General features: G+C 45.9%; 1 protein-coding gene across 1 annotated transcript; it reads right to left on the bottom strand.

The window, feature by feature from the left end:
* Positions 1–552: 552 nt before the first annotated feature.
* ZNF652 (zinc finger protein 652) lies at positions 553–23,136 on the bottom strand. The gene is made up of 5 exons (XM_044248742.1): positions 21,889–23,136; positions 19,039–19,186; positions 18,575–18,690; positions 17,987–18,131; positions 553–9,791 (listed from the first exon to the last, which is right to left on the bottom strand). The coding sequence occupies exons 1-5, from the start codon at positions 22,795–22,797 to the stop codon at positions 9,280–9,282; spliced, it is 1,830 nt and encodes a 609-aa protein (XP_044104677.1). The 5' UTR covers positions 22,798–23,136; the 3' UTR covers positions 553–9,279.
* Between the last annotated feature and the right edge of the window lie 4,748 nt (positions 23,137–27,884).

Here is a 27,884-nt window from a genome sequence, read left to right as displayed (position 1 = left end):
GAAAGAGAGAGCACAAGCAGGCAAAGGCAGAGGGAGAAGCAGACTCCCCACTGAGCAAGGAGCCTGATGTGGGACTCGATCCCAGGACTCTGGGATCATGACCTGAGCTGAAGGCAGCGGCTTAACCAACGGAGCCACCCAGGTGCCCCTGATCCTTGCTTTTCACGGAAGGTTCTCCGCTAAGCTGCTTCCACCCAGGCTTTCTGTTCTTTAGTCGTGATCTTTTTCTCAAACACTTGGATATGTTCAGATCGCGGCTCAGCTGGCCAGAGTGGCGTTGCTGAAACCCACCACCATGGAGCCCAGTGGCCCCAGCTGATGAGAACCCTTCCCGCTGACTCTGGCCAGCCGCCCTGCAAATGGGTCTGCCTTCAGATAGAGGCTGTCGGCTCTGTGAGCTGGGCAGGCCCAAAGGCCACAGACAACAACAGGTCAGGACTGTTCACCTTGCAAAAAAAAAAAAAAAAGGACAATTCACTGAGCAAGGAGACCTCAAAATGCTGCTGACAGAGGGTGAGAAGGAAAGGAAGAAAGACACATAACCGATAGGGCTTTTTTTTTTTTTTTTTTTTTTTTTTTACTTTGAACATTAGCATTAAGTTTTGTTACCGTACACATCCAAAGGCCCAGCATGTCAGAAATAATCATGAAGTGGCACACCTTGTACCAGAGTCTCACGAGAATAAAATAGACAATGCTACATCGAGTGGTTAAAAATACACAAAAAAGTAGTTTTAACAGTCTATAAATTTTTTATACTTAAAATCATGATTGAGTTGAAATAAAAAAAAGTGCATTTCAATTGCTAAAAAAATAATATTGGTATAGTTAACACGGGGGGAGGGGGGTAAGTCAGTACGTTGAGGGACCTGACAGGATGCTGGAAGAGATGACTCAGGGAAGCGAGGCTAGCTAGCTGGGAGATGCGGGGGCGGGGAGCTTGGTTCTGCCTTGCTGCAGCTCCCTGGGGCCAAGAGCTCTCCTTTCCCCACTATCTTCCCCATCTGCAGAGATCCTGTCTTACCTACCTGTCACCTCCCCAACTGAAAGACTCCTCTACACTTTGCAGCAAGAGAGGTACCTGCCCTATTCGAGCGTCCAACTTGACCTTCAGTTACATCTTCACAGAGGTAGGAGAGGGACGCTGCCCCCTTCTGGACTTGACACAAGTACCCCAGCCGCATGGCCTGAATCCTTGGGACCTAGCAGGCGGAACAGGGACCAAGCAGCTTCTGTTTTTGTCAAACTCCTTTGGACAAATGTTCAACATTCAACAACGAGCTTTGTAAACCTAACGCTAAACAATTCCTGGCAAGCAAACGGGATTTTCTTTCCTTTAAGAAATGAGGAAAAGTGCAAGTGATTTCAGTACTGTTGGGGAGAACGAAAAGAAAAATGAACAAGTTACACACCTGGCCGCCTGTTCCCTCAACCAATCACAGCTTCGGTTTTGCTCTTTGTCACGTGTGGGAGTGGGTCGGACTTGGCTGGGGCTGGGGGTGGTGGGGAAGGAGCCAGGCAGGGATCCGGTAAAGAAGCCCATTCGGGGTGCCGATGCCCCCTGCCTCTACAGGGTAAACAGTGACGATCGGGGGTCTGCCCTCAGTTAGGACCAGCAGGCTCACTGTGAGGAAGATGTTGCCAGGAGTACAGCAAACCTTGTGGTCAGAGTGCCCGTGAGGGTCAGGAGCTGCAGGACAAAGTCCCGGACAGAGAGGGAACCACACACTGAATTCCAGCCTGGAGAAGCAGCTGGAGATGGGGACCTCCCATGTGTCAGGATGCAGGGTCGGAACCCCCCCACCCCCTGAGGACTTGCTCCCTGGCCTACCAGACCTGCCCTGGAGCGGAGGGGAGAAGCATTTCCTCTTTACTCTGGAGTCGGCCCCACTGCCTGTCCCTCTCTGAGATGTGGTCATCCCGCGCTGCTGGTGGGGTGTGTGAGAAAGAAGCAAGCAGGGCTGCCGTCCTTCTGTGCAACTGAGCCCCCAAAGGGGGGTCCTAAGCTTTCCATCTCGGGGCACTGTTGTTTAAAGCAGCTCATTAAGATGCCTTAAGATGTCACAAGGACCTGTGACCCACTCGCCTGTCTTTATTTGCATCCTGAAGGCTGAGCAACTACTGGACTTAGCAATAAGGGAAAATGTCTTAAAAACGAAGCCCAGAGCCCAGAGCCCAGAGACGATATTCGACTTAAAAGCGGGCTCTTCCGAAGTTCGCGAATAAAGAAGCTAAAGGACTTTGTTGCTCTCTTGTGGACAGAGCCAGTACTGCGGATGGAAGAGAATCACACCGCCCCGGGCCCAGACACGATAAAAACGCGGAAGGAGACCGATGGAAGATGAGAGGCATTCGGCCGATTTTCAGAGGCTGCAGATCTGTCCTTTGGGATACATCTTTAGGAGTAAACACCTAAATCATGCCACAGTCGCTTTCTTTTTCCCTTTAGAAAAAAACTAACAAGTTGGGTCATCACGCACAGAAAGGGAGTGTTAAGAGATTCTTAAAGAGTAAAATATTTCCCAACTTTCAAATGCAGTTAAGTGCAGCCTTGAGTCCTCTGCAGGATGTGATGTGACATGATGTTCTGCCCTTCTGGTCACATGGTCCCTGCTCCCCTGTGAAAGACAGGCAGGGAAGATGCCGGGTTCGCTCAGGGCGGGCAGGAGATTCAGAAACAACTGGGCTCTTTGGCACATCCGAGTCAGAGAGCGGCTCTTCGGCTGACCCAAACTAGCAAATGCGAGGATTAAATTTCCTTCTGAAGTGAAGCAAAATGCGGCTCCCACCCCTTCTTGCCCCATTCCCATTTCCTACGTGTCCCCAAAATTGTTAAGTAGTCTGTAACATCCCTGATATCTCACCGGAGAAGCTCGAATAGTGTGAAAGGAACATGGAACTAGAAAGTGGAGGGGACACTTCTCAGGGTCCTGTGATACTTGCACCAAGCACACCCGATCTTAGAAGACATGGAACAAGCCAACAGTCTGTCTCAGGGATGTGCTCCCCCGAGTGTGAGGCCACCATGCCTCTCCCCAACCTGCTGAACTGCCTGTGACTTCAGGGAGAAGACACATGTTTCAAAGTAGTTACTTTAGGGAGCCAGTTCCAAGAAAAGAGGCAAACTTCTAGGTCAATAACAGGGACCACGAAGGCAAAGGAAAGTGGAAAGGATTTAAGCCACGTAACTCTTGTTACTTATTTCTGTAGTCTGCTTTTTTTTTTTTTTGCATTCTGTAAACTGGCCTTTCAATTTCAAATGGGCAGGGAGGCCTTCGGACGTCTTGAATTTATTCATCATCAAGCATAACCAATTCTCACAATTTTGCACTATCTCACCGATTAACGTACTGCCGCCAGGCAAAAAGGGTTAGGAATTTATTAACAGCTGCCTTCATGGACTCCCACTTTGTGTGGTTATTAGTCTTGAAAACCTGAGTATTAGTATTATTAACGTTAAGAAGAAAGGGACATGGCATTTTGGGTGCGAAAGGAACAATTATTGACTAAGACCCCAATACTCAATAGCTTTCATTCACGTGAAGAAAAGAAAATGCAACCCAAGTTTCTCATTTTAAAGAGTTCTATTTGTTTTCAGTGTTGGAGGAGAACCAAACAGGAGCAAGGAACCCGCACGACACCACACACGTCAGTTCTGACTGTGAAAGATGAGCCGACTGCTACAAAGGTTTATCGAGAAGGGGATCCTGTCACATGGAGAACACGCACTGCAACCCCCTTTTTATTCCATCCTTCATATATTATGTATCAATCACACTTCTAAAAATTAATGAGATGAGAACAAGTCGAAAAGAAGGTAACTGGAAGTTTCTGAGGGACAGGCGGATGAGAGAGGCAGGTCGACAGCCAGTAAAGGACTTCTGATTAACCCAGAGAGCAATTTCAGATTCATCTGGCTCCGCTAGAATTATGGGTATAATCTTCCGGAATGTTTCTGGAAGAGAGAGGGCATGCAGGAGCAGCGCAGGGCAACAGCAGCATTCGGGGGTCCCTTCATCAGGAAGGGGAGGCGTTCAGGGAGACCCACCATGAGAAGAAGGTGTCCAAAAGAGGTGCTCAGTGACCTTTCATTTTTAAAGGAGCATCTCGTTTCTGGGGAAAGAGAACGAGAATGAGGAGTAAGGATAAAATCTTTCATCACTAGCGATGGAGTAGGTCCAGAAATAAGATCAGAGCAAAAGCATAAAATGTCATTTAAAAGTGACATGGGAAAACAGAATGGGAATAGGTCCAGAATTCCCATCCAAGGGTCTAGCTGCTTTGTAGAGCCAAACCAATGGGAATAATAAGGGAGACTTCCAATACTCAGGAGAATGAAATAATCAGAGGTAGGATTCAGACCAGGGAAAGAATGTTCTGGGATGCTGGCTTTTTGAAGGCACTCAAGAACAGAGTGAAAGACTGAGCTACAGTGAGCTAACAAGGGAGTCGTGGGGGGGTCAGTGGGGTGGGGGGAAGTGTGGACTCACTTATTCTGTCACAAGGAAATAAACACAACTCCGGGAACGTTGTGACAATACATATATTATCGAGGAATACACAGAGTAACAAGGTAGTAGAAATCCACTTTATAAGTAGTTTCTTACAACAAATATAGTTTCTGCTTAGGGAATAAGAAAGAGAAGTCTGTTTTCTGGATATGCCACTCTGCGGAACAGCTGTGACTTCAAATCAAGAATTGGATAAATGGCACATTATCTGGTTCTTTAGACAAATTTACTGAAGCTAAGGCTTCAAAGTTGGGACAACCAGGGAGTTTGCTTTTCCTTTGAATCTTGCAAAACCTATCCTCTAAGACAAAAAGATCTGATCATAGAGTCTATAAAAAGTCTAGAGAGTATAAAAGTAGAGAACTATATAAGTGGACATATTGATGGCAACTTTTATGGCTTCCATACAAAGTGTGGGGAGGATCTCTGGTTTGCTTTATCGAGGTAGTGTCCAGGGCTGGAAGGCCATTGTCATTGAGTACACGTGCTACCGATGACAGGAGCAGGGGAGTTCGGTTATTCTTATTGCATAAAAATGCCACACTCTCCAGTGGCTTAATGACCTTTTCGTTCCTGAAAAGAAATGGTCTTTTGGGAAATTTCCTATCTTGGTTTAGGCAAAAAGAAATTAGAACCCGGTATCTATTTGCTCAATTTTATCGTCTGAAGGATTCCAAGAGAGCGGGTTTTTGTGACGGTAGAATAGTTGCTAAAATTCTTAAGTGAAACTTATCCCCCTTTTCAGGAGCCACTTCCTGTACCGTCTAGAACAGCACGGGAATGTTCACCATGTGGCTCAGCAACGTCATACAAGTTGTCTCTTCTATACAGTAGCTGAAACGGAAGGGTTTCCCTAACTTTTGTTTTCTCCCTTCTTCTTCCTCTTCTCTTTTACAATACATCCCACCTCCCACTCTGCTTCACTGACTGAAATCTGCAAGATGGGGAAAATAAATAACCATTGGCAACGGATTTCTATTTCTGCCTGAGCTTCTCAAAATGTAAAACCTCCCGTGATGTAAAAGAGAAACACACATATCCATTCGACAAACAGAAGAACTGAAAACAATTTCAAGAACGAGAAAATTTAAAGTCTGACAAGCATCTCTTCAGCGGGCTTTTTGCCTTCAGTTAAGTTTCCTAGGGACAATCAAATGACAGGGAGCCTTCTAACCACAAATGAAAAGGTACTTCCAACAAAGGTAGTTTTTAAAAAGATCGTACAACCACGGTCATGGCATGCTCAGTCATTAATTTAGACCAATTCACGTAAGCGGTAGACTGTGGAAGTAAAGTAACTGGTTTGCAAAGATTTCTCGGAACTCCCATAAAGTCTTATGTGGAGCCTCCCTGCTTGCTAAAAAGAAAGAATCAAATCACAAATATACAGGGAAATGAAGCCACGTGCCTTTAAACTGCTAGTCTTATTTTTTTCATTTAAATTAAAAAAAGTCTAACTCAGGATGAGCCTACCTGACTTGATTTGAGAAAGCAGCAAGCAGTCTTTCGTTAAGGCTAAGGAAGAGTTTATATCTGAAAGCTAAATCTATGAGAAAAGACTAGAACAAGGAAAAGAAAAAAAAAAAAGTAATGTCAACTCAAGAAAGTCCTTGGGGAATTTTCCTCCAGTAAGCCTTAACCCTACCAACAGTAGAAGCCTTTGAAGACAGTAAAATCAAATAATGAGAAAAGAGCCTCAATTGGATATCTATATAACGCTGAAGTGTGGCCTTGGTTTGTCTTTAAAAGACAAAGGTCAGGTAAGGGCTGGGAACTCAAACCCCTCCATGGTTCTTTTTTTCATGAACAGATAGCAAGCAGGCATGAAGTTCTCAAGTCCCAGGGAGCTGTGCTCACTGTCGGAGGGAACACACCAGAATGCAACTCTCATCTTAGTGAAGGACCCCAGTCAGATTTCCAACCCTGAGTTTGAGTCTTAAGCACGTTCAACCTGATGCACATATATGTTTAAGGCTTAATGCTGCAGTTCTTGGGTTCAGAAACATGAATGTTGCAAATATTCTTAATGCATTTCATTATTTATATGTGATATATGACACTGATGAGGAGTCACTGTGTTCTGAGCAGTGTTCCTGAAGACCACAAACCCCAGGTCAGGGAAGGTATACTTATCTAGGGTTAAAAAAAAAGAAAATTAGAAGCTTCCACATTGTTCCACAATACATTTCACTGTGAATTGTATTATGTGATGATGCTGATTAAAAATTTTTTTTTTACTTTTTTTTTTTTTGCTTCTGTTAAGGGTGGTGGTGATTATTTGCTTAATACTGGTTTTCCTATGTAGTAGGCATTTTCTTATGGCTATATTCACTTGGATGAAAAAATCAAATATGACTACCTGAATTTTCCAGTGTATAATGATAGCACACTTCATAAAATAGTTGATTCAATGGTTTCAAGTCTAGAATTCAGAATTGTTGCCCAAAATGGTAAATGTATGTAGAACAAAATAAGGTACTGTAACCAAGTAACACCTTTTAAAAAAACCATCTTAATATCATAGGTTTGGCCATTAAGTAATGACATGTCTACATGAAAGTGTAGATCCATCCACAAACCTGTCAATGGAGTGGGAAGGAGAGTGTAGAGGAAAGCGAGGCAACCACTTTATACAGTCACAAACAAGAAATTAACTTTCCTTACTGGTTTGGGTACCTGGGTGTCCAAAAACCGTATACAAAGATTTAAAATAACATTCTTTAGAAATTACATCCACAAACAGGAAGAAAAGTAGGTCTTTTGATACTTTTCTGCCTCATTCCAAAATTTTCCTATGCTCATCATAGAACGAAAGGCAATAATCAGAAGGAAAAAGTGAGGAAATCTAAAACCAAAAACCTAGTAGAGAATGTGGTATTTACAAAATAGGGTCTTGACCTCATTTGAGAGTTCCATTTTTTCCTACCACAGAGCTAGTCAGCCAGAAAAGTGCTTGAGGCATATCTGCACATTTAATATTAAAAATAAATAAAAGCCTGGGTTCTGATTTAGGCAATGATCTAAGCACCTGAGGAAAGAAAAATGAAGAAATGTCCAGATTAAAAACACGGGGGTGGGGGGGAGGAGAGAGAGAGAGAGAGAAAAAAAAAGAAAAGCAGACCTAGCTTTGGAACTCAGTTCTCTGAGATTAGAAAAACAAACCCAAAACCAAAAAACACAATTTTCAGCTATACTGACTGAGTCTAGAGAAATCAGATCAGTTAAAGACGAGCAATAGGTTAGCCCTTCTCTTCAGCCCTTCCTATACAAGCTCCTGATTAATCATGCTCTCACGGAGCTTCCCAAACCTGGAAAAGTAACCTGTCTTACAGGCATTAGAGACGCTGCCCTCACCACCTGTGGACACTGCTGTCACATAATTATCTGCAGAGAACAGGGCAGCAAAATGCAGTTTTCTTTCCCTTGCTACAATTTAAACTGTGAGAGAACAGCTCAAAGTTGGAGATATAGCCGGTGAAGAGACATATTGGAAAAGTCATAGTCAGTTTGTTCTCATCCCAACTTCTCAGCTCCCGTCAGCAACATCACGTTTGTGATTTTAGTGTACTATTTTTATCTTGCCACAACAATTCTAGAAAAACACAGCAACCTCAAAACGAGCAGTGTATCGTGAGACTTCCATTCGTCCTCGCCACAGGTAGAACACGGGCAAGGCCCGGGGACAGTGAGAAACAGACAGGACTCAGGACACACAACCCCCACTGCTTCCTCCTCCTGATGGGGAACAGCTTGACTCGGGTTTTTAAAACCCGCAAAAGCTCTGGGTGACTTCCCCGGGGAAAGAGGCGACTCCCTGCAAATCGTTCCCTTTAACGTGGTGACCCCACCAAGTGAAACGCGGAGGACGGGAAGGGGCATGTCAGCGAGCCTAACTAACGCACTGACACTTGAGTGTGGGGCGGAGATCTGAAAGCAGAACGTCCTCGGGCAGAAACCTGGTGTCTGGAGACCCTCTCGGATACAGCTAGTCTCTGAAGCACCTTTGAGTTGTACGGATGTAAGAATAACTTTGAACTATAGAAGTTATATGCATCTTTAAGAATCACATTTTGCTGATTATAAAAATTTTTTTTCTATTTTACAACATAGGCCCAGCTACACTGAAAAAATTACACCGCTTATTGAAATACATTTCATTTTAGAAACAGACCACTAAAGAAGTCTATACAAAAACTCTAAAATAATTTCTGTAGTAAAATAAAGAGTGCGTTAGGAGAGCTACACAAAGAAGAAACTTCCCGTCTTTCTCTCTAATGCTGGATAGACTGGGAAAGACAGCCGGCCCCGTGAGGAAGCCAGCACCAAAAGCTGAAAAGAATTTGTTCGGATACACAGTGATACAATTAATGCTCTGGGTTAATCTCACAGCCTTCCCGATTAGTACAAAGGAAACCAGGCCTGTCCCCTCTTTGAGGAGAAGTCCGGGATATAAAAGCAGGCATACCTCATCAACTGATAGGAAATTATAAAATTCCACAAGTCTGAGTATTTGAAATTTATAAAAGTCACCAGAAAATGCCAGCAAAGTGGCCTTTAGTTCGGTGGTTCCCCTGGTTTGGATGACCGTTCCCTCCGCGAGCTCCAGGTAGTCTTGGCGTTCACCCCCTCGGCGCGGCGGCTCGCCCGGACCGTGAGCGGCTCTCGGCGGAGGCCGGGGGGTCTGACAGCTCGGGAAGAGCCCGCCAGCCCCGTCTCCGCCCGCACGCGGGCGCTCGGCTCGCGGACAACGCACGCGGGGAGAAGGGCGTTAGTGATGCTGCGCTGAGCTGTTCTTCTCGGCCAGGTGCCGCAGGAAGTTGTCCTCACCCTGGCCTCTGTGATTTAAGGGCTCGCTCTTAAAGAGAGCTGGAGGCGGGGGGAGGTGGGGGACCGGAGGGATGGGGAGGTGGTGTGGGTGGTGGGGGTGTGGGTGAATGTGGAGGTGCGAGAAGGGGTGGGGGATGGGCCGCGGGGGGAGAGTGCTCACGGGAGTCATACTGATCGGAGGGGTGGGGGTGGCGGGGGTGTTCACCACAGACGGAACTGGGGTCGCCGGGGACGTCGTAAGTGGGATCTGGACAGCAGGCGGCACGTTCACGGGGCTGGTCACCCGAAAGCACTTCTCCTTGTGGGCCTTGAGCATGTTGGAGAAGCGGAACCGCTGGCCACACACGTCGCACGGATAGGGCTTCTCGCCTGTGTGAGTTCGGCGGTGCCTCTTCATGTTGGGGCGGCTGGTGAAGCTTTTGCCACAGATTTCACAGATAAAGGGTTTCTCTCCTGAGATGAACACAGACACACAAAAAGATTAACATAGTGCGGGGTAATTAGGCGCTCCTTCTATTCCTCATCCTTAATGGGGAGGTTAGCATTCCTCTCCCTTACGCCATGTTATAGTCCCCAAAGTGTTTCCTGAAGTTGGGAATTAACAGGTAAGAGCAGATAGGAGTAAAACTCACATACAACCTACTACGGGAGCACAGTTTAACAACAACATCAAAAAACAAAGAGGCATCTAGGTAGTGATCCTTCACATCCTACACGAAGAACCCTTCCAATCACCTTCCTGCGCTCAAGGCAGCTAAAACCGGGGGCCTGTCTCTACCTCTGAAACTTAGGCAAAGTCCATCTGTTAGCCGCTTCTGAATTCCAAATAAAAGGACTGCTAGAAATGTCCTGTGGGGCAAGCAAGTCTCTTCCGGTCAACTTGCACATAAGCCTTAGCGTGTGGCATACTTTCTGGTGTTGGACTTGGATGTGCTGGATGCCTCACCTGCCACCAGGCCTCCCACGCCGTGGTAGCTCCCCGTGGGAGAGCCTGTGGGCATTTCTGCAAATAAGTCCTTCATTCTGTGGGACTAGCTGGCCCATCTGAAGAGCACCCGGCATTCCAGGTGCCAGACTACTCACTGCCCCCAAGAGATTCTGGCAATGCGACCTGTCCCCACACCATGCCTAAATGTCCACGGGTGTGGGGAGGGCGGGGACAGGGAGGGGCTGCTGGCCCTGGCTGAGAAGCAGGGGACCAAGGAGCCACAAAGGAAACGAAATTCCAGAATTCTAAAGGCACTGAGGGAGGAAATAAGGGCTTCATTTTTGGGGCTCCTAACTTTTCTTTGGACCGTGACATGGTTCCACGGCCGGCCTGCTTCTCTACCCAGGCCACAGCGGGAAAAGAGATTTTTTTTGTTTTTTAATTAACCAAGTTTTTTTTTTTTTCTTTTTTTAAAGATTTCTTTATTTGACAGACAGAGATCACAAGTAGGCAGAGAAGCAGACAGACAGGAGGAAGCAGGCTCCCCGCCGAGCAGAGAGCCCGATGCAGGGCTCGATCCCAGGACCCTGAGATCATGACCTGAGCTGAAGGCAGAGGCTTTAACCCACTGAGCCACCCAGGAGCCCCATGAGATGGTTTTTGAACATGAACTTCATACGGAATGCTGCAGTTAGCACCTGTGTACATGTGTGTCAGGGACCACACGCCTGTACTGATGAATTCCTTCGTCAATTCTCAGTGCACGGCGCTTGTGCCTTTACCGTAGCTCCTGCTGCGAGAGGCTGTTCTCGCCCCGGCGGAGGCTCCCCATCCTTCCAACGGTACCCTCACTCTACTCTGTACAGTAACAGCTGCCATGTGGGGAGGCTTCCTGTGTGCCTGGTACCCTTCTGCCCACTTTCCAGCTGTGAATTCTGGTGATTCTCACAGTGACAGCCCGTATGAGGCGGTTGTTCCCACTTCTATTTACTGATAGGAAACTGAGGAACGTGCCTGAGTTCTACAGCTGGAGGAGAGCTAGGATTTCAAGCTGCCGTCTCGTTCTATCCGGAGTGTGCTTCTGGAACATCAAACACGGCACTTCACACCTTGATGCTTTGGGCGCCCCACGTGCATGAGGGAAAATGAGATCCCTACTGTTCTCCACTCAGGGACCCCTTCATACACGCTGTACACAAGCAGAGAACACCTCTTCACCCATGTCGTAGTCCCTGTTCTCTCTGCCTTTGGAAACTGACAGCTCCCGCTGCCCTCCTTCTCTGAAAGCCAGAATTCTCCTCACTTCCTCAAGAGACTGGACTGTGCAGTCAGGAGGGATCAGTCTCGTCTGTAATCACCAATACTAGTTCCTGACATATTTCTGTTCTCTTTCAGCTTTTCTTTATTCAATCACTACCACTGCTAGGCTCTTCACTGTGATTCATACGCAACTTCCTAGATAACTTCAGAGCCCCCCCTGGTTTTCCACCTTTTTAATCTGTTTCCTTCAATTACCTAAAGACTTTGAATCTCAGGGTGCCTGGGTGGCTCAGTGGGTTAAAGCTTCTGCCTTCAGCTCAGGTCATGATCCCAGGGTCCTGGGATTGAGCCCCACATCGGGCTCTCTGCTCAGCAGGAGGCCTGCTTCCTCCTCTCCCTCTGCCTGCCTCTCTGCTCATTAGTGATCTCTGTCTTCTGTCAAATAAATAAAATCTCTTAAAAAAAAAAACCCAAAACTTCATATCTCTGGTAAAACAGAATTAATTAAGTCAACATGGTATATCTATCTGATGGAAAGCACCATTGAAAACAGTATTACGAAGGTACAGAAATCTAACTACTAACATGAAAATCCATAATCTATTAAGCTTATAGTCTATTAAATAAAATGGGCAAGTTATGAAAATGCACACATGGTATTATCCACTTTAAGTTAAAAATAGGTATAGAAAAAACATGGAAAGAACAACAAATGTCAGTGATTCTCTCTAGGTAATGGGATGATGACTGATGTTTTAAAACCTTTTTTAGGCTTATGTGCACTTTCTGTTTCTCTCAAATAAACACACTTTACTTGGATAATACAATGTTTTAAAAGCATACCTGTTTGACAACCTCTCAACTCTCCTCCCCCACCCCGGGCTCTCCAGGGTTAGTACTCTTTACTCCCAACAGCTATATGGAAACCGAGTCAAAGGACTCACTCTCTGAATTAGCCTAATTGGAGCAAACACTCTCACCCAACTCACTAACCACCTCTCGGCACACCAGGCCCTGCGTCCACAAACAGGATTCACTAAGCTTGCTGAAATATATGGACATTAACTCTCTGTTGCGTGTTCCACCCTGGATCAAATTCGGGATCTCTCTAACCATCGCCCCGTTTGTAGGCTAATAATGATTTGCCACAGAAAGGCCAAAAACTATTAGAACCCACCTACCACAACCCATCGGTTCAAATTAAAAATGGATTTTTTTCTATTGCTTAGTCATCTTTTATTCATTTCCTGATGTCCTACCAAATTTCCCACATTTGTTGTTCCAGACGTAAGCCTACAATCCCACTTACCTCTAACTCTCACTACTCATTCGACCCCATCCCCTGATTGTACTATTGAGTGATGTTAAGGTCTCCTTGAGACCTCCAGGTAAGCTTATAACAAGGGTGAAATAAGGAAAAATAAAAACGTGACATTTGCAATCCATCACCTGCACGACATCCCATTTTAAGAGCTTGTAACGGGGTGGCTGGAGGATACACTAAAGCTAAGTCCATCAGGGTAACTAGAAAAGGACCTCGATCACCATCAATACACCTAAGGACATGACCTAGTTGCCACATATAAAACCAACTGACCCTAAGAAGCAGGAGTGTAATGCGTCTTAAGAATGAACGTTACACATGAAGGCAGAGATGCTACAGGAAGACACGAAAGAACAATCTGTCCGGCTACCTAGCTGTCTTTTGCACTGTTCAAAGGAACAAGCGATCTGGCTTCCAGTCTACTTAGTAGGAATATCCTTGAGCCGCAATAAAAAATCTGTGTATGTATACATGCAGCCGAAATCTCTCTAAAGCCTTTAGCTTTAAACCCATTTTGCAAACTGCCTACTGGGTAATTCCGCATGAATGTCCCATAGAGGTCTCAAAACTACCAAGTGCAACATTAAATTCATTATCCTACTTGGCAAACTGGCTCCTCCTTCTACCGTTCTCTGTCTGGACAAATGGCATTCGAGACCCAAATCTGGGACTATCCCTTGATTCTTCCTTTTCACACCACCTTTATCTTAATCAGTCCCCACACTCACCTGACCCCATGGTGTGTATCACTTTCACTGTACCTGCTGCCGTCACCTCAGTCCACGCCATCACCCCCATTCCCCAGATTACTGCCACGCCCACCTGACTGGTGTTGCTGTCTCTTTTCTTGCTCCCCACCTCCCGGCCCACCCTCTACCCTGCAGCCAGAGTGAACTTTCAGACTCGGGTTATAACCTGCTCAAAAGCATTCAAGAACCTCCCACTATCCTTAGAATAAAGTCCAGACTTTTTTACGTGGCTTATGGGTTGTTTTGGTGACCTGGCACCTGCTTACCGCTCTCCAGTATCAGGTCTCACCGGACTTCCTGCCCAGCCGCCCCCATCCACCAAAGTCTAGCCAACTTCATTTAATTTCATGTACTTGCTCCGGGCTCTTCAGGGAAGCTTGCGTGTCTACCCAGCCTGACTGTAAGTCCTGTGAACCTGGGGACATTTCGGTCCCGTTCACTACAAGAGCCAAATTTAGTAAGTTCTTACTTAATGTTTATAAGTCAGTATTTGTTGATTCTGAGACATGCGTTCCCAGGCATACGGACATCTCTGACACAGACATCGGCCTCACACTCGACAGCATGCTGTGTTTGTTGGCGGCATTTCCTCGGCAGTGTACAAATTAGGTTTGTCTCACAAGGGATGGCTTCTTGGATTTGAGGACGGATGGTACTCACCACTAAGATCACTCAAGTACTTTCCTCTGCTGTAATGCCCTGGCCCTTCCAAACTTCTGATGATAATTTAGCTTCTAACATAAATTTTTATTCAGGCAAAGAACATGCTGACCAAAGAAATAAGATTCTGAACCACCTGCCACTCAGCCTTTCCACTGTAAATTAATCAATCAGCAATTTCATCTATATGTCATTGAGATGATTTAACACAGATCGATCCCTCTGAGCCTGATCGTTTGAGTGCACTGCCTCGTCCTGGAAGCTGAGACCCAGACTCTAGAATGGTGCGTTCTGCCCTTCCGATGTCCTGCATATCCCTCCATTTTATGACTTGCTACGTTAAATTACGTCAGAATCATTAAAATATGTGTTTCTGGAGTCAGGCTGCCTTGGACAAGTTATTTAATCTCTGAGCCTTAGTTTCCTTGTCTGATAAACAAAGCTCACAGCAGTAGGCAACTGCGATAAGTTGAAAATACAAGGAAAGTGCTCAGCGCAGTGTCTGGCACACAGCAGACACTCGATGCATTGTAACGTTTTTGTGATCATGACTAGGGTTATTACCACCTCTGTCCCTGTCTCTGGAGCAGAAGCTCCTCAAGGGCAAAAACCAGGTCTGAATTCATCCAGGCACTTAGCGCTGTACCTGGTACGAGGAAAATCAGCAATTACTCTATGCAGAACTCACCCCACATCCACAACGTCCTGGGAAACCCTGGCTAAGTGCTGGGCAGCCTCCCTAGACAGGGTCTGCCTCACTTTTCCTTGACTGCAAAGAAACAGCCCAATCAAGGGCAGTGCCTGCAATGGCCTTCATCACCAACAAAAATACCTAAAGTAGTCCAGCCTCAAAAGAGCTATCTCTTTTCTTTTCAGGGCTAACCCTTCTCTTTGTATCTTCTCAAGTACTCCCGTCATCCTTCTGTAACACCAAGGGACCAGAGACCCAAAGAGGCTGCAGTGAATGGGAGAGCAGGTGTGCCCAACCCCACTGGCCGGCCACTTTCCCAATGTATCATGAGCAATATGAAAAGGCAGATGACAAACCAGGGGAAAGTACCTTAATACTGGTGTGGAACAAGGTCCAGCATATGTAACTATATGTAAGGAGGTGTTAGAAACAAAACAAAACAAAACAAAAAGCCAAACACTGTAATGGCAAGGTGAACACGAAAAAGGCACAGGTGATTCCAGAAGGAAAATACACGGACACTCAGTAAGCGCAGGAGAGAACGTCCGATCTCACTTAGCAATGAATTAAATGCCAACGAACACAGTAAGAAACCATTTCCTACCTAGCAAGCCAGCAAGGGTATTATTTAGCATTGGAAAGGGTTGGGGAGAAGGGTGCTTTCGTGCACACCTAGTAAGAGTATATGTGGATGCCTACTTTGCAATATATACCAAGTCGTAAAAATGTGCGCCTCTCCTTGCCCTAATAATCCCATTTCCAGGAATTCATCCTAAATGAATCATCATGGATGTGTTAACCACAAAGCTATTTATCCAGTATTATTTGTAACAGTAGAAAAACTGCAAACAAGAATCATCTGAATGTCCAGTAGAGAACTGGATGTATAAAGTGGAAACAATGTCCTTTACTGTACAGGACTATTGTAAAGGTGACGTTGACTGTAGGAAGTAACGTATGTAAAGCACTTAAGGCAGGGCCTGGCATATATGTGCATAATAAACGATGGCTATTATTACAGCAAATTTACCAGAAGGAATATTATACAACCATTAAAATGATATTGCCATTAATGACAAAATACAGTCAAAAGGAAAAGCCAGTTACAATAAAGACCCAATTTTTGTTTTATGTCTATATACATTAATAAACATTTATGTATAGTATCTATTTACATGTGTTAAGAAACTATAGAGTTTTCTTAAAATGTATGCTGTTAACAGTAATGATCTTTCAGTGATGATTTTTGTTATTAACTTTCGCATTTTCTAATACATATATATATATTTTAAGATTTTATTTATTTATTTGACAGACAGAGATCACAAGTAGGCAGAGAGATAGAGAGGAAGAGAAGCAGGCTTCCCACTGAGCGGAGAGCCCAATGTGGGGCTCGATCCCAGGACCCTGGGATCATGACCTGAGCCGAAGGCAGAGGCTTTAACCCACTGAGCCACCCAGGCGCCCCTCTAATATATTTTTTAGTAAGTACGTACTATTCTCTTAATGAGAAGGGTGTTAGGAGGCTATATTTCTTTGGAAGAAATAGGAAGTACTGAGCTTGCCTCTGGTCAAAGAAGAATATTTAACATAAAATTTTATTCAACAAACACATCAGTCACAAGATACTCTGGTTTCACATTATGGCCATTTCAGGGTCCACAGAGAGAAGGACGAAGGGGAAGGAAGGAAGAGAAAGAAAGGCAGAAGGAGAGAAGAGAGAACTCGGAGGAAGCCGTCCAGGAGAGGCACAGAGAAGAGGAGGGCGGGACGGGGGTGTCAGGGCTCCTTCCAATTTCCCGATGTGGCCAACATCAGGGGGCGCCCACTGCGTCCCAAGCATCATGTGTGAAAGCGACACAACTTGCCTTCAGAAAAGAAAAGCTTATTTTTCACCTAGTTGCACAGCTTCCTGCTTTACAACAAAAAATCGAATCCTAAAAGCGACTAGGAACTAAGAGCCTGTCCAAGAGCCACCAAGTTATAAGAGGAGAATTTGTTAATTACTCTGCTATATCGGGCTGTCCATCCACTTAGGCTTCCGAGTTCTCATTACCCTTTAGAGTGTAGCTGATTTCACTGAGCTCCTCATGACTCTTCATCTATGGGAATCCTTAAAGTCGGAGGGTGCTCTGCTCTGAATGGGAAAGAAGCCCACCAGGCAGGTACTTTTCTCTGGACTTCAACAGAGAAATGGGAACCAGAGTGACCCAGCCAAGGCAGAGTCTTCTCACCTCTGGCTGAGCAAAGACGAGCAAGGGCTAAGCACGCTCACCTCCTGTGATTAGATTTTACTCAGAAACCTGAAAATGGGTCGTACTGTTCCATTTCTACCAAGACAGCTAAGCCCAGAACACCAAGTCAAGGCTCAGATGGAACGATGCAGTGTTTGCCTGGTGGAGGGGTGGGGTGGGGTGGGCACCAGGATGGGGGGGGGATGCTACTACTTCAGCCGGGTCCCTGCAAGCTGGGCAGCCAAATGCTTACAAGGGTCCCATCCACGCTAGGAAGCAGAACCCCCCAGAAATGAACAAAATGGTTAAACTGTGATTTAACTTCATCTGACGGGAGTTGTTCTGGAAAAGTGGTAATGTGGGGGAAATCCAATCCGATCAAACTTCAAGCACACTGAGAGGGTATTCTGTTTAAAGCCGTCAGTGTCCTTCAGCTCTGAGAGGTCCAGAAGCCTTTCCTTTAAAAAATACCACATGCATCGTGCACAGTGCACATACACAAGACAAGGGGCACACAATTTTAGGAGATCCTGGGCCCTAAGAAAAGGATCCAGCGTCTTGAAGGGACCCTCCCAGTTAAAAGGCACTCACAAATAATCCTTTCTTTTTTTTTTTAAACGAACAGAGGGATGAAAGCCCAATTTTTCAGGCTAATCAATCTGGATTTCTATACACCAGATTTACTTCAAGTCGAATTTGCCCTTAGAACGCATGTTTGTGCTTTCAGTTTTCATGCAAACAGGCTCACAGGCGATGGCGGACAAGTGCTAGGGAGCCGGTGGCGCCGCCCCCGGATTCTTACCAGTGTGCGTCTTCATGTGCTCGTCGAAGTACTGCTTCATGTTGAAGTCCTTGCCGCACCACTGGCACATGAACTGCTTGTGGCCGATGTGGATGCTCATGTGGGAGCGCAGCTGGTACTTGTACTGGAACCTCTCGTCACAGTTCTGCACGGGACACGGGGGGACTCCTGAGGGCCAAGCACAGCAGCTTCCCTGGAGCCCCCCCTACAAAGCCCCCGAGATCAGGCTTCTCTGTCTTCCTTCAAACAGAACCTGCTGTGGCAGCTCTGGCTCTGCTCTCTTCCTGCCGCTCGGTTATTCGTAAAAGGGGAATTTCCCCCAAATATTAGCACTGTAGTCACACCCAACTTCTTCCGATTCCTGAGGGAAGGAGAGTAACTCCTCGTGTGTCTCTCCTGGGCTCCAGCTCGTCTGAGAGGGCTGACGGCGTGGTAACGATGACCCTCCTCTACCCGGCAGTGAGGGAACGTAGGGCGCCCGGAACACGCGTCTGGAGGGCCTCACGCCTGTCCTACGCACGCCTCTCCCGCACTGCTCGCCACGAATACATGAGCTTGCCCCAGGCCTGGGGGAGCAGTGCTCCTTACCTCGCATCTGAAGGGCTTCTCTCCAGAATGCTGCAAGGAGTGCACCTTGAGAGACATGCTGCGTTTGAACGATTTTCCACAGGTTTCGCATGTAAATGGCATGTCTTTCGTGTGTGCTGCAACACAGAATGCACCGTACTCAAAATAAGGCCCCCGAAAAGCCCAAGCCAGGAAAGACTCATGTCCCACTGCAGGGGACTCATGCCATCTTTACTTTCTACACTTTAACCTGTGAGGCCTTAATAGCAACGTTCTGAAGAGAAACAGAAATAACAAGGTTGGAAAGGAACCTGTCCCGGGCCAGTTGGTGGTGCGGACGGAGGACAAGCAGCAGTTAGTTTTGACAAGTTGGAACGGGTTAAAGGAAGGCCCTTCCTCAGATCCTGCCCCATTCGAAGCATAAAACACACCAAAGAACAAGGACAAATTATAGGCGTGAGTGAAAAGCAGCAGAAGAAACTTACCAACCATGTGTTTCCGCACATGAGCCATGGTATAGAATTTCTTCTCACAAATTTCACAGGAAAACTTCTTTTCTGCATATCCATGGACGATCTTGATGTGCTCATGAAGGGACCAGAGTTTCTTGAATGATTTGTTACAGGAAACACACTGAGCAGGATAAATAGAAATAATCTTTATTTACAGGGGCTTGCAGAAAGCCATTGCTGCCTACTGGCTGACGAAATGGGTGTGCTTGCGATTCGCGGCACGAGGCCCGAATCCAAACAGATGCCAGTCCTCCAAGGAGCCCGGATGCCAACACCAACATCTGTACGTTCTATTTTCCAAGACGCATCTTTTAGAGACGCTCTGGGAGTACGAAAACAATGGCCAAAAGTAAGACAAAAAAGAAATGGCAAGTTCTGCTAATGTAAAAGACTTGGTTGCTTTCATCAAATTAATAGTGTACCCGTGGAGAAGAACTAAGTTTTGAAAAATAAATGGATTACGCAGAGCAGCTGCCTCCTCTACAGAGGTCGCTATGCAGTTAACAGGTGTTTATCAGGGAATACAAACTAATTTTAAACAAGCACAAATAAATGCGAGATAAAACACATATTAATGGTTATAGATCTGTGGAAGTAGAACAATGTTTCTGTACCTTAAAGAATGCATTTGAAGCCTTCCTTAACATGCATTATTGAGATTTTATTATATTTTCCCATATCTAATTTACTCTATGGAACACATCCCTCTGGCAGAATTTCCTGTAACTTCTCAGCCGTCAGTGTCCTCCTCCCCTTCCCCGGTAGCCAGCCCCAGATCTTCTGTCCATGCATCTACAGGAAACACACGCAACAGTGCCTAGAGTTCCTTGTATTATGAATCAGTAATAGTCTGGGATATCAGGCATAAAGTGTATCAAAATAAAGTGCTTCTGGTTAAAGCAAAATGATACTAGAAAGTTCTGGGTAACCACCGCCTTGGACATATTTAGGGGAACAAGTTATTCATGGGAAATAACAATCTCTGAACATCAGTCACTTCAGGAAACAAGGACTCTGAGAAGAGGGGAAAAAAAAAAATCAGCCTCTGGTTGGACCTGCTCGAGAGGACAGACCTACCCCTACCAGCAGGCAGGGTTTCAGTTTTTCCTTGTTACTGGATCACCAGGATCATAAGGAGCCATATATGTATGAACAAAGCAGTATTCTTCAGGAATGTAAAGGGAGCTCTTTCAGCAGAATCCACAAAACCTGAATGTGAGCTAAAGTGCCTTATGGTGAGCAACCGTGAGGAAAGTCACAGAATGAGGATGTATTAAATGTTTTCTTTCTGTAACTTAATAAAACAAATTTAAGTTTAAAAAAACAAAAACAAAAACCAGGGTGCCTGGGTGGCTCAGCTGTTAAGCAGCTGCCTTCGGCTCAGGTCATGATCCCAGGGTCCAGGGATCGGGCCCTGTGTCCAGCTCCTTGGCCAGTGGGAAGCCTGCTTCTCTCTCTCCCACTCCCCCTGCTTGTGTTCCCTCTCTTGCTGTGTCTCTGTCAAATAAAAAATTAAATATTTAAAAAAACAGAAAAACCCCAAAACCCCAAAACCCCACAATATGGACATGGAGCTATCCCTCTCATCATCAGAATCCCAATCTCACCCCTAGGGTGCAGCACTGCACCACACTCCCCTCGGCCTGAACTGTCACAACCAAGTCCTAACCAAGCAAGGGAGCAGGAGTTTCTGGAGGGTCTGGGCACTTCGACTCAGACTTTTTTTTTTTTTTTAAATTACCCAGCATGTAAGAGACCACGTCGCAACTGACGAATCAAAAAGCAGTGAATTTTTAGCAAACATAATTTATACTGAAGAAATCTCTTTAAAGTAAAGCAACGATCTCAGCTGTTGATGAAAAGCGAGAGGTAAAGTGAGAAGGAAGGAGAGCACTCCAGGTCAGGCGCGCTCCAAGAAAAACCCAAACAAAACAACTGCATTTTTCAAAAGAAGTTTGGCTTGAATACGGCACAACACATGTGTATTTTACACATCTTATGGAGACAGTAACAGACTTACCTTTTATAAATATTCATTAACATGCATTCACAGGTATAAACCAACGCAGCTCAACGTAATATAATTCACTCGGCATCATATAATTAACGCACCTCTTACCCTACCGCAATATAGTCCTTTTGAGACATCAGCCTGGTTTGAAAACCACATTCTGTTACCTTAATAATACTGCACAGAAGCATTACGTAACCCTAGTGCCAGGTGGGCAACATTTCCAACCAGCTCAGCCTCGGCTTAAAGTTTGCATACTCCCATGGGCTCAGCCTCTTGATAAATTTAATGTTGTCATCTCTCCACTGGTAAGAGCAACTCACTCCCGGAGATCTTCCGTTTTCACTGGTCTGAGTCATTACAGTTTTTGTCCCCAGCTGCTGCACTAGAATCTGGCATCCTTTCAGACCTAGAAGGGGACCTCTCTCTATTCCTGACCTTCACTCAGTATCTCCCACCTCGGCACAGAAGATGCCAGAATGAACTCTATATTACGCGTCTCACGACAGTGAATCTCAGTGCAAAGCCGGTGTTGACTTTACCTCCCGGGCCATCAATCACCTACGACAGACTCCCCCTTCCAATGTACCTGCGTTCCCACTAGTCCAGCGTCAGGTAAATGCAATGCTTTTGAAAGAAAACGTTAAGCCTGGGTTTTCAAAAGACCCAAAGCAGGTGCTTTGAAAAAAGATAAATCGGTGACCACTGTCCCTTCAGCCTCTACGGTACTTATTCTCTTGGGCCGACGCCTGATGCGTCTGCACAGCCAGGTGCTATCCTGGGAAGTTTGCCCTCTCGGTGGTGAGACCTACCTGAATATTTTTTTCACAGTCTGTTTGCTGGTGAAGGGACAGCTCACTTTCCAGGACAAACTTCTTGCCACACTTATCACAAATCTGCATGCGCCTGTGAGTAACGTTCATGTGCTTCTCCAGGTACCAGCGCGTATTAAACACCCTGGGGCACTTCTCACAGGTCAGAGTCTCTTTCTCTTCGCACTTAGCTTTCTGGACGGGCGCTCTGGGCTCCTTGGCGGCCCGCTTCTTACGCTTGGGCGGCTCTGCACTCTTCCTCCTCCCTCTCGTAGTCCTGGGAGTCGGGGATGCGGTCGCTGCAGCCACGGAGCCGGCCCTCCTGGTTCTCCTTTGGGTGACGCTGGCCTTCTCCGCCGTCTTCTCCTTCTTCTTCTGCCTTCCGTTCTCCCCGTAGTCGTTGCTGTCATCGGTGGCCTCTTCCTCACTCTCCTCCTCCTCCTCCTCACTGCTTGTCTTAAGAACAGGAGTCTCTTTGGACTGAGAAGAGACACCCTTTTCCCCTTTAGATACATTTAATGTTTGATTATTAAGGTTTACCTCCACTATGATCTGCTCCCTTTTGTAAGAGACTTCCTCCTCCTCCTCCTCCTCCTCTTCCGTGTCATCGGAATTCTCCCGGTCTTCTTTGACAGCGCGCACGTCAGACACTGCCCTTGGCTCCCTGAAATACGGCTGTTCCTCCGCTTCGTGGAGATGGGGCGTGCTCATCTTGGTGTCCACTAACACCGAGTAAGGACTTCCTGACTCCCTTTTGTACACTTTGGTGGACAGGTCAAGTTCTTGGTTGGCACCATGATAAAAGGTAGGCGGCACTGGAGCCCGACGGCTGTCTTCCTGTGCCATTCCTGCCGCAGGCACGGCGCAGCTGTCCCCCGGCCCCTGCCGAGAGCTGGCTGTGTGGCTCATGGGTCAGGGGCCCGAGGGAGGACGCAGTTCAGACTGTAGAGAAATCGTTTCAAAACAGGGTAATTATTAAGATTCCAATCTTTTTCCATCCACAAAGAATCACTCAAATGAAAAAAAAAGGAAAAAAAAAAAAAAAAAAGGTGTTCCTGGAGGCTGTATGCAATTCTTCCAGTGTGGCAGCACCAAAGCGTAAGTCAGGAGGTTTGGTATGACGGCAAGAGCAGAGCACTAGTGACTTTTCTTTTGAGGAGAGCTGCAGATGACTTGGGCCATCTTATCTACAAAGCAAAGCAAAGAGGAAAAAAGGTCAGATACCACGATTTCCTTCCCACAGCATGCACGTACATCATACGACATGGCTGAAAAGGGCGCGACTCTTTGCAGAGGCAATTCCTGATCCTTGCTTAAAGGGTTCAGCGCGGACCATTGTTTTACCGGGCTGCAGGTTTACTACATTCAACACCATTTTGTCAGAGTGTAGACTGCAAGATAGCAGGAGTCTGTCTGTCCCGCACACTGAGCCACCCTTAGAGCTTAGCACAGTGCCAAGCACTTCGTGGGTGTTTGGTACGAATCTGATGAGAAAATGGACAGGTACTGTCCCCTGGCATTCATTATGCTAGAGGCTACGGGACGATCTGATATGGCAGAATATGTGGTCTCTGTCCACAGGAAGTCTATAGTCTTGTCATCTAAACAGGTGTCCTAGGTGATACACGCAAGAGCTTTCCGCTGGCTGGTTTTGTTTTCAACATCAGTCACCACTGTCCACCAGTTAGGGCTCAAAGAACCAAGCTGGCTGTGAGCTAGGCACTGTGGACCAGGGAGACACAACAGCTAGTTGACGTAACTACAGAAGAGACAGAGACTGTCCGTGGCCTGAAGTAATGTATAATCTCGGGGGAGGTATTATTATAGATATTACTGGGTTCAGGTTCATCAGAGTAATTTCAAAGCTGCTAAGTATTTTTAAGTTTGTCCCATGGCTTAAAATCCACTCAATAGCCGGGGAATTCTTCATGTGTCAGTTGCACAGAAGTCTAATAAATTCTACGAAACAGTAACCATCAGGTTGATACGGTTCCAAGAAAAATGAAACCATCCATTAAATAAAAAAGAGAGAGAGAGAAGGGTGCCTAACTTGCTTTGTGCCGTGGCTCACATTGCTGTTTGGCCAAAGACCTCATCCCTGAGTCATGATTAGTGCTGCGAGCACCTCCCCCGTCCAGCCGACAGAAGGAAGGCAACCAGCACTCACTGAGGGCCTGCCCCATGTACCAGCAGGCAAAGGGGCCTCTCCTTAGTCCTATTTAACAGGTTCTTAAACTCATTTTTTATTTTATTTATTTTTTACCAAAGTAATCACCAAAAAAAAAAAAAAAAGCAAAGCGCACATCGTTGTCCAAGTCATGTACTCCGCAAGGTTTATAGCAAGAAGAGTAGCCCTCTGCCGACTCCATCCTATCTGATCCCGTGGCCCAGAGATGAAAATGTTCAACTACTTTAGCTCCTCCTCCCCAGTATTTCCTTCCACTTTTTTTTTTTTTTTAAGATTTTTATTTATTTGACACAGAGGGAGAGTGAGAAAAAGTGCACAAACAGTGGGGAGAGGCAGAGGGAGAAGCAGAACCCCTGCTGAGCAGGGATTTTTCCCAATGCGGAACTCAATCCCAGGACTTTGGGATCATGACCTGAGCTGAAGCCAGAGGCTTAGCTGACTGAGCCACCCAGACGCCCATTCCTTCCATATTCCTAAACATGATTATATTTCTATTTCTTGAGTTTTTTCATTTTAAGATGTTACTGCTTGTCTCCCACCAGTTTTTCTCACCTGACTGCCCCCAGTCCTCCCTCCATCCTCCTGCGATAGTTCTACCATAGCTTCTCGTTAAGTCAATACTTATTCTTACATTATGACGACTCTAACATGTGGTCCATAAATACTCTGTCATTCCTCGTTACTATCTTCTGTTTTCTTCATCCTTATGGATTTGCCCTTTTGAAAAAATGATTTGGGGCACCTGGGTAGCTCAGTGGGTTGAGTGTCCAGCTCTTGATTTTGGGTCGGGCCATGATCTCAGGGTCAAGAGACCAAGTATCAGGCTCCGTGCTGTGTGTGGAGCCTGCTTGGGATTCTCTCTCTCTCTCCCCGCCACCCTTCCCCCTACTTCTACTTCTTCCTTATAAAAAATAAATTAAAAATTAAAAAAAAATAAAAAATAGGGGTGCCTGGGTGCCTCAGTGGATTAAACATCTGCCTTAGGTTCAGGTCATGATCTCAGGGTTGTGGGATCAAGTCCCGCATCAGCCTCCTTGCTCCACGGGGAGTCTGCTTCTCCCTCTGCCAGCTGCTCCCCCTGCCTGCATCCTCGCTCTCTGACAAATAAAATTTAAAAAAAAAATAAAAATAGAAAAATTAAGAAGTGATTTTATACTTTCATTTCAGTGAAAGTTCAGAAAGTCCTGGTGATAAACACCACCATGCTTTATTTGACATCTGCAGATATATTTGTACTTATTTGTATTTATAAATAAGAAACTCATGCCTCTAAGAGGCTAAATAATTTGTCCGGTATTACATATCTATTAAATGACAGAAGCAGTGGGGCGCCTGAGTGGCTCAGTGGGTTAAAGCCTCTGCCTTCGGCTCAGGTCATGATCCCAGGTCCTGGGATCGAGCCCCACATCGGGCTCTCTGCTCAGCCGGGAGCCTGCTTCCTCCTCTCTCTCTGCCTGCCTCTCTGCCTATGTGATCTGTCTGTCAAATAAATAAATAAAATCTTTAAAAAAAAAAAAAAAATGACAGAAGCAGTGCCCAGCCCAGGCCTGCCTGACTCCACAGCTCATGGTCTATTGCTACTCTGGCAAATGACACTCTAAAATAACTTAAACTTGGTTGTCCCTATAACCACGTATCTTTCTGCACATATCAAAATTTCCCGCCTCACACTTTCAGTAGGAAGATCTCAGTGGCTTTCAATTCTGCTTAGCCTTATTTTTGCCTGTGCCAGAACTTCTGACCCGTGGAACTAATCTAAACTACTACAAATACCATTAAACTTACTACATTAATTATCTCAAATTAAGCGAGGGAGGAGAGATGGGGCGCCTGGGTGGTTCAGTGGGTTAAGCCGCTGCCTTCGGCTCAGGTCATGATCTCAGGATCCTGGGATCGAGTCCCGCATCTGGCTCTCTGCTCAGCGGGGAGCCTGCTTCCTCCTCTCTCTCTCTCTCTGCCTGCCTCTCTGCCTACTTGTGATCTCTCTCTGTCAAATAAATAAATAAAATCTTAAAAAAAAAAAAGCGAGGGAGGAGAGACAGTAAAATTCAATTAACCAGCAAAAGCTAGGAATTAAACCAAAAGCAGGAAGACAAAGAAAAATAATTGAGGGGAAATCCTCTGTGGTCATAATGAGTGTGTTCTTCCCAAAGACCTCTGGGCTCTTAGCCTTCAGGGCACGTGGCAGGACTGCCTGTTCTGACCCGGTCCCCTCCCCGCAGCTGGGTGGGGCCACGTGACTACTTCTGGACCGGAGTACCTCCTGAGCAGGATTTTCTCACCAATGAGACCCTCTGGCTCTCTTCCCTCTGTGACAGGGACCACCCATCTTCAAGATGGCAACTGCTGTCACTGCTCTCCACCCAGGTCCCAGAGTGACAAAAATGACCTATGGGCTATGTGCGGTACAGTGGACTTTTTTTTCTTTTTCATTTAATTTTACCCAGAGTGTGTTTTTAAAACCTCTGAGATCTTACGTTGGTCAGTACTGGCCTCTCCTAGCTGATACAGACAGAACCCAGGAGTGGGTGTTGCCTCATCCAGAAAACTCAAACACATGGCAAAGGCTTAGGAGCTGGTGAAAAGGGGCCAGGAAATGGGTACAGGAGGCTAACAGGACAGCAGCGGTGAAATTCTCGGGGAGACTATCCCCTATTTCTCTCGGAAGCTAGAGAGCTCACGGCTCTAACAGGAAAATGCACTGTGACGGCAGCGTGTTGGTTACTATTGGCTGTATCTGACAAATCATTACACGAAAAGGACGAATTCAGAAAAGAACTGATTGGTCAATAATCAGGATTAAAGGAGTTCAGAAAGTTAGCGATTTGTAGAGCTTAGAAGCAGACGCTTAATAAAAATAGAGGAGGTCTGGAGCTACAAAAGCTGACTAGAATTTGGTCCTGAGGCAGGACCCAGCAGAAGATGTGCTTCCGCAGAGACGGGTAAAAACCGCCCAGTGGATTAAGGCGGCACCCGGTAAAGTAGCTTTTCTCAAAGAGACATGAGGAGGTTCTCTCCCCAAAGCAGTTTCTTAGTGTATTTGGCTACAAAGCCCATTTGTAATGTGAATTAGTCCAAATGCTATTAGGAAATGGGGAAATGATGTCAGTGTAATAGTCAAGTCCCGTCGGTTAATATGAGATTTCCCCCTGCAAGTTAATGTTTAGAGGGATCAAGAGAAAGCTTTCTCACAATGAACAAGACAGCCTTAGCAATACATGAAGACTGGGAGAAGAAAGCTGAACATCCTATTTCTGTACCTTCCTTTAACACAAGTAGTGGCTGGTTCACCTGCTTCGTGAACCGCTGATGCAAGCCCCGGGACTGGGGAGTGGTTTGTCGCCCCAGCATCATCTAGTTAACGGGGTTCTTCATGAATATGTACATGCATACAGTACATGTGCCAGCTTTCTCAGTCCTCAGCTAGACAGCACACATAGCATTACGAAGTGAAAAGTTAAAAAAAAAAGTTAAAAAAAAGTTTAAAAATTACTAAGTAAAAAGGGCTCAATTCACAGGGGAATTCTCTACTTAATAAGTTAGAAAATAAGACTATTCTTTCTTTAAAAAATTATTTTATTTTATTCTATTTTAAATGATGCACACATATATGCCTTCCCATATAAACCTGAGGCTGGTGTCTCCCCACTGTCACAATCGGGGAAACTCACGGAGACATCGACAAAGCACACGGTCACGATAGGACACACAGTCTAACTGTTCACTTTGAAACACACATAGGCTTTCTGCCCACATTCTGCTTTCTTCATTCCATCTTGGCACCTTTTCCCTTATCTCAGTTTTGATG

The sequence above is a fragment of the Neovison vison genome, chromosome 5, assembly GCF_020171115.1.
Source record: "Neovison vison isolate M4711 chromosome 5, ASM_NN_V1, whole genome shotgun sequence".
Classification (NCBI taxonomy): domain Eukaryota; kingdom Metazoa; phylum Chordata; class Mammalia; order Carnivora; family Mustelidae; genus Neogale; species Neogale vison.
Note: the sequence above shows the minus strand (reverse complement) of the source record. Positions and strands in the feature narration are given on the sequence as shown.

Coding starts and splice junctions, on each gene's coding strand:
- ZNF652 (XM_044248742.1), bottom strand. CDS start 22,797: ATGAGCCACACAGCCAGCTCTCGGCAGGGGCCGGGGGACAGCTGCGCC. Junction 19,187..21,888: donor ACTGTGAAAAAAATATTCAG/GTAGGTCTCACC, acceptor TATCCTGCTCAG/TGTGTTTCCTGTAACAAATC. Junction 9,792..17,986: donor GCACATGAAGACGCACACTG/GTAAGAATCCGG, acceptor TGTTCATCTCAG/GAGAGAAACCCTTTATCTGT.